Source organism: Paralichthys olivaceus, chromosome 12, assembly GCF_024713975.1.
Source record: "Paralichthys olivaceus isolate ysfri-2021 chromosome 12, ASM2471397v2, whole genome shotgun sequence".
Lineage (NCBI taxonomy): Eukaryota > Metazoa > Chordata > Actinopteri > Pleuronectiformes > Paralichthyidae > Paralichthys > Paralichthys olivaceus.
This window is the reverse complement of record NC_091104.1, coordinates 17,424,712-17,431,417: the sequence shown is the minus strand read 5'-3', so window position 1 is coordinate 17,431,417 and position 6,706 is coordinate 17,424,712. Positions and strand designations below refer to the sequence as shown.

General features: G+C 45.2%; 1 protein-coding gene across 1 annotated transcript; it reads right to left on the bottom strand.

Annotated features, from left to right (window-relative positions):
* Positions 1-4,594: 4,594 nt before the first annotated feature.
* LOC109627966 (uncharacterized) lies at positions 4,595-6,470 on the bottom strand. The gene has a single exon (XM_020084803.2). It carries the CDS (start codon positions 6,033-6,035, stop codon positions 5,322-5,324), a length of 714 nt encoding a protein of 237 aa, XP_019940362.1. The 5' UTR covers positions 6,036-6,470; the 3' UTR covers positions 4,595-5,321.
* Positions 6,471-6,706: the final 236 nt, after the last annotated feature.

The window sequence follows — 6,706 nt, the reverse complement described above, 5'->3', positions numbered from 1 at the left end:
TGGTTACATAAAATACAAATAGTCAAGAATGTAGTAGAAGCACACTGGGAAAATGAAGAAACAGGTTACGATGAAAAGATTTATTCTGTATTATATATGGAATTCAAATATGAAATAAAAGAAACAGAAAAAGCAGGTAGGGAAGATGAGCTCTGGAATATATAAAAATCCCTGTGGGATTAAAATTAGTGACATGAATTTTCGGACCTTCAACCACACAGCAACTTGTCCTTGTTTAGTTTGTTCATTTAGTTTTCATACATCTGCATCATCAGCTCACTGAAGTGACAAATTGTAGGAGGTGTAAGTGACTCTCTTGCTTCACCACTGCTGTCCTCCATGTTTTTACAGACACACTCATGAGGAAGGAATGAATGTGTGTGTCTGTGTGACCTCAGCTCATGATAACTTAATTATAGCTTCATTTACTGTGGAACAACGTGGAAGGAACGAGCAACATCAATAAAGTTTTTCTGTATTTCAAATTCTCTAATGAAGCCTGGTGTTATTTTGTTGCACCCTCTCATATCACCACTTGCGATTACACCATAGATGCAAATGAATTCATCCTCTGGAGAGTCTGGGCACTCCAGTGAATCTCTGAGGGAACAAAAAGGTGCAGAAATTGCAGCTTTACCAGTCTATAAAGTTTGACCTTGGTTCGCTGACTCTGCCTTTATGTTGGATTTTATTAATTTCGGATGAGCTCTCCCTGCAGGGCTGTTGAATTGGAAGCAGCAGCCTCTCGGCCCTACAGGTGGGACCTCCCGTAGGTGCTACTATTTTAATTATCTCCTCCCGCGGCTGTCTCCATAGCAGCCTTCTGCCACTGAGGCTTTCAGGCTTTTGTGTGATATTGTAGAGTGCTGTCTACACCTGCCCTGTGTGAAGACAGCCCTGAGATAAGTCATGATTTGGTGCCGTATAAATTAAATTGATTTGATTTGACTTGTGACCTGTTGTACAGCAGCCTCACTCTTCTTGAAAATCCACCGAAATGTTGAGCTGTCCTTTTTTAACACAAGCCGAAAAGGTTTTCGATCCCTGCTTATGAGATTATAACACACACAGTTTCCGTCCATCACATTGCCTGTTCACTTTGGTGCAAAGCTAATAGTTTGGAGTGTCTGATGCAATAGTGCACTACAGTGGGGGTGTTGATATTATGGAAATAAGAGCTGTAGGCTGTACTAAAGGATTGAAGGGCAGTGGAGGATTATTTCAGCTGCTCTGAGCAGTGAGGGGAAGCTTCACAAGAAAAAAAAATCAAAGGACTCAACTTTTGGGCATCCTAGTGCAGGGGCCTGTTTTCATGTCTCATCAATCGACTTTTTTGTTTTTGTGCTGGGTTGGAAATGTGTGGCTTGGAGAAAGGATTCATCGACAGTAGCTTTAAATTGATATGAGGGCATTATGAACCTTCTCATCGATCTGCAAGAAAGCAAAAAGGTGTATTTCCTAAAATGTTAGAGCTCAAATCTGCATGTTGTCCCTGCAGGTTTGTGCTGCCTTATATCATCCCTGTGCCACAGACGCAGGGATGATATAAGGCAGCACAAGGTGGAGAGCTGACAGTCAAAAGCTTCTCTGTTTCATTAGCATTGATGGATGTAGGTTAAGTGCAGACAATGGGCCCGGCCATGCGACTCTGACAGCACCTCACACAGGCAGGTTGGCAGTCCCCACTGAGCGCGTGCGTCACAACTGGATGTAACAACCACGGCTCAGCAGCAGCCATGATCAGGGAGATAGTGTTCCTCCCCCTGCTTCTCACCCACCACCACCCTCCCCTTTCATCCCCTCGTCGAGGAGACAGGAGGCGGGGCTGACAAGGTGAACGTGGTCTCTGTCTGCCATATTGGTCGTGGATCGGCCCTATTTTGGTTTTTGGCCGCATCATCTAATAAATGAGGTCAGAGTGGCTATAAACAAACAATTAGCTTTTCTGACTTAGTGGAAATACTCACTCAAAAAATAATTAAGCCTAAAATGTTGACTTAATGTACTTCAATCACATTAAATAAAATTCCATGTTACTTTGTTACATAAGTTCAATGTCAAGTCAACGTCGATTTTTTGTTTCCTGGTGAAACGTGTGATTTAGTTTTTATTTCTATATCTTAAAAATGAACATGATAGTCACACTAACATATTGTAAATAGGTAACAGTTGTAAAGGGTAGTGTAGCTAATTTTAATTAGCTAAATGGGTCAGATACTTTGTCCTACAGCTTTAAAATCATTCCAATATTTCTTCCTTTTTTGACCTTGACATATATTCATCTATATTATATATATATAATATTATGAATGTTTTTAGATCCTCTACATCATATTTATTTGTTGTGTGGTGTGTTTGTTGTGAAAACTAGAAAAGGTATGCCATGAATTTTTTATTCACCGGTATAACGACAAGGTATTAGGTATTACGACAACATTATTAAACTCCCAGAAAGCTGACAACGCCGTACCTATACACACGGAGTATGACGTTTGTTTTAAAATGCATAACTCCCCCACCACTGCCCTTTTAATAATTGAAAAAGCTTTTGTTCACTGCTGTCACATTGTTCACCGGCGCTGCCAGACAATGTGCTAATATGAACATACATTTTGTAATGGTGTATTGCTCAAACAATGAAGGCCTTTAATCCCTTCAGCTTTGGTGGGAAAGGTCCCCTGGTAGTGGTGTCAACCCCTAATATGTCAAAGCTGGTGGGGGAAATAATCTACCCTCAACCCTTTAACAAAAAGATTGTGTGTGTTTTGGGGAAAGGTTTCGTTGTGTTCACATTTAAATCTGAGTTAAGAATGCTGACATGCACATTTTGTGACATCACTGGTTTGGAAGCCAAAATGCCACCTACACACAATTGATGTGTCTCAATTTTTTAGCGGAAAACATTTCCACATTCACAAATTCTTAATGTTTCAGTGACAGAGAGGGAGTAGATGTGGAATATCCTGTTAGCATGTTAATGGCTGGGTTGTTTCTGAAACACACTTTTTTGTTGAAGTCGTCTTCACGTGCAGATAGCCATCATTTTATTAAGTTGTCTCAAAAGAAAAAAGTGTCTGTGGCCCTCACATGACTGTAAAAAAACACAACCGAATGAAATGATTGGTCGGCGTGTATCGGTCAGTTCCTGTCCGTGCTGTCACCAGAGTCTTCAGCCGGTGAGACTTAGGCCGCTGAGGCAGAGACGATGAAGTTAGCGAGCTAGCCGCGGAAAAGTCTCGGAGAAGTTTCAAATTGTCGCCTGCTCTTGCTATCTTTTCCACGATTACCAACCCTGGCTTTAATCAAACCTTTGTAAAAACAAATAGGATACATTTGTATGTGTAAAAAATGTATATGGAGTGGAGCTTTAAAAATTACACACAATATTAATCACCAGCACAAGCACACCTCTGGCCTCCCTGCTTCGGACACATCTGCCACCTCCCTTCTCACTAATGTGTTGCCTTATACAGTCTATGGGTGATGTGAAAACGACCTCCCAGTGCAGCTGGTAAAGTCAGTAAAAGCACCATCACAACTAACTTTTATATATTTCTTTAATGATTTGATAAATTTACTCTTTTAAGATCTAATGTGATCTATGACCTGACTTCAGCTACAAGACAAATGAATCTCATTCTGCTTTTTAATGTATCATATGACTGATTCCCCATCAGATAATGTAATCATCTGCCTGAGTGACTAAGTTCAAGAGTCGTAAGGTCAGATCCTGAGTCGTGAGTCTGGTGCAGCTCCTAGCTGTAACTGTCAGTGCTGATTAACTCCCTCATCAATACGTCGGTCATTACTGCCACCATATATCACAAGGACCCATAAGAGGCACTGGAGCAGCATCTCTCGAAGCTGCTCTACATACACTGTGCCATGGATGCTCTGTTTTAGATTTTTCTGTTGCACACATGGGAGATGCTTGCAGCCAGCGCTGTCTCCCCTGATGAATTGACTTCCTGTTTGGCCCACCACACACATACCTTGGCTCCGGGTTCAAAACAGAACCTGTCACATTAACACGACGCGTGCATGTCCCCGCCGTATACATCACACCGGCTGCAGCGGCAGAGAGCGAGTGGGTTTTATTTGTCAGCATGATAGTAAATGATGCTCGTCACGCCAGCACAAAAACACAAACCTTTCAGAGAGAGAGAGCCAGACCAAAAATAGCAGGATGAGCAGCAGCAGCATTGTGTAATGTGTTCTTTTGTGTTGTACCGTGCACACAACAGAACCCTCGAATCAATACACCTCCCTCACATGCTGCTGAGAGAGTGCACAGGGCGGTTGGTCTTATTTCCACTTCAGACCACATGTGACTGAAGTGGTTTCAGTGAGAGCTGCAGTGAGTGAAGCTATGGCGGACTGAGAGATGAATGCCGCTCTTTCTGCAAGGGGGGGATAGTGGCCTCTGATCACACTGGACAGTGCACTTGAGCAATTAAACCCCCCCCCCCTTCAGAATTGGATTGAACGCCCATGATCACAAGACTGACCATAAACTGACTGATGTGTTTTCTGCTGGCTCCACATAGATCAAATATCATTAACATACCGGGTTATACAAAACCATAGAAGTGAGTCATTTTCTAAGGATGTTTATTTGTACCTTGTGTTATAGTTATTCCTATCATACATGTATCTTTAATAAAAATCATCTAATTACACTAAAAGTTCATCAAGGCCAAAAAAGATCTATGCCTGCCCTACATATGTACATAACCAAATCCACAGTACATTTACATGGTTACATACCTGAGCATAACTCAACAATGCAGTTTTTCTTCTACTCGGAATCCAGGTTTGATGAAAAAAAGGGAAGAGTACAGCCTATAGATACTAAAATGCTATTAGTGATTTTTAGACCAGCCCATGAATGGCAGTGATGTTAAGCGCTGCATGTTTGCATGTTCATGTCCTACAAAACAAACAAAATACAACCTCTGGAGCCTTTGTCCCATTCATTTTAACAAAATATCTAGAGCAGTCTTGTCCACACGCACAGGCAGGTTGGTGGCCTCAGAAGCTGGAGACACACACTGATTTTTAAGGCATACAAATGGCCTAAAAGGAACAAAACGCATAGTTAGTGTTGGGGGGGGGTGTCAGTGTTTACAGAAGAAGATGTCTTCTCTTTTCTCAGGCGTTAGAGCAAGAGATGAGTTCATGTGAGCAGTTCAGCATCCACAAGAGGATCTGCAAAGACCTACGTGTTATCCGACCTGCGGCTCCGAGTCTGTAAAACACTCCTCCGTGGGTCAGTGTGTGCGTGAGGGGTGATGATGGCGATGATGGGAATCAGGGCCTGATCACTCTCCTCTAATGCTCGTTGGAGGGACGGTGGCCGAATCTGCAGCCGCCTGCTCCGGGTCAGTCGCTCCATCACCCCGATCGCGCGTCACCCTCTCCTCCTCCTTCTCCTTCTCCCCTTTACCCTCTGTCTCCGCGGTTTCTGTCGGGATGTGCTGGCTCACCCGGGGTTGGGACTTGCTTGGCGTCTCTTTCCCCAAAGTGCCCGATCTCTCAGTGGATGACGCGTAGAGTCCTCCCTCCTCCTGCCGCTGCGAGTGCGCAATTTCTGCTCCGGGCGAGACGGCCACGCTCTCGGGCATGTCGTCCCACTGAAACGCCGCCGATGCGCGGCTGTGCGGGGATGCTGATGCCGAGGTAGTGCCCTGCCTGGTGGTGTGGTTCAGAGACAGCAGCAGCCCCGTCTGCGTTGAGTTCCACTCCGACACGGTGATGCTCGTGGAAACATTAGTGGAGATGTTGGCGCTGGGGGTGACCTCCTCTGGCACCCCCGGCCTCCCCGCGGAGGAGGACGCACTAGTTGGTTTCCAGATGAGGCTGTAGTAAATAGCCAGGATGATGGCTGCTAAGGACACGGACAACACATATGCAAATACGGTGGCTAGTCTCACCCACTTCTTGTTCGTCTTAGCAGCCATCTTAGCCTTTTTGTCCCCCGTGTAAGTGGCAGGTTTGCCCCTCTCCATATTGGGCATGAAGTCCCGCTCTCTCATGTTGCCCCTGTTTTTTCCTCGATGTTCCACCACCCCCTCCGTCTTGAAGGCTTCTTGTTATCCACAGTCCAAGAGAAGTCGGGAGGCTGAGGGATGAGCAGAACGGGGATGCAGGTCCACTTCGCACCGCAGGAGCGTTGTGTGCAGCCCAATTGATTTCTTGTAATTCACTGGAAGTCAAAAGCGCTGCGCCTCACACTCGACATACCCAGTGCACCATTGCGTTTCATAATGGACATCAGGCTCATCCACGGGGCTGAGTGCGCGCCTCAGCATCCGACAGCGGCGGGACGAACGTTCCCCTCGCAAGACATTTCCACGGAACAGCTGCTACAGGCCCACGGCGGATCCGCAGTATGTGGGAATTGATGTGATTTATTGAAAACGATTAAGTGAGCGCCACAGACCACAACACGCAGCTGTATGTCTCATCCAGAGAATGAAGTGGCTGGCTCAGCTAAAAATACAGGAGAGGGGGCGGGCGGTGGCTCTTAAAGAAGAAGCAGCAGCTGTGTGCAGCAGCCACACACACACACACACACACACACACACACACACACACACACACACGATGCTGTAGCTGGGATGAGGTGACGCTGGAAAGGTGGTTACCCGTCATGAAAGGCTTTTAGACCGTGTGCCATGAGCCGATAAAACAAAGTTATGACTTT

Bases quoted from the DNA above. Each gene is read 5' to 3' on its own strand.
- LOC109627966 (XM_020084803.2), bottom strand. From the start codon at position 6,035: ATGAGAGAGCGGGACTTCATGCCCAATATGGAGAGGGGCAAACCTGCC.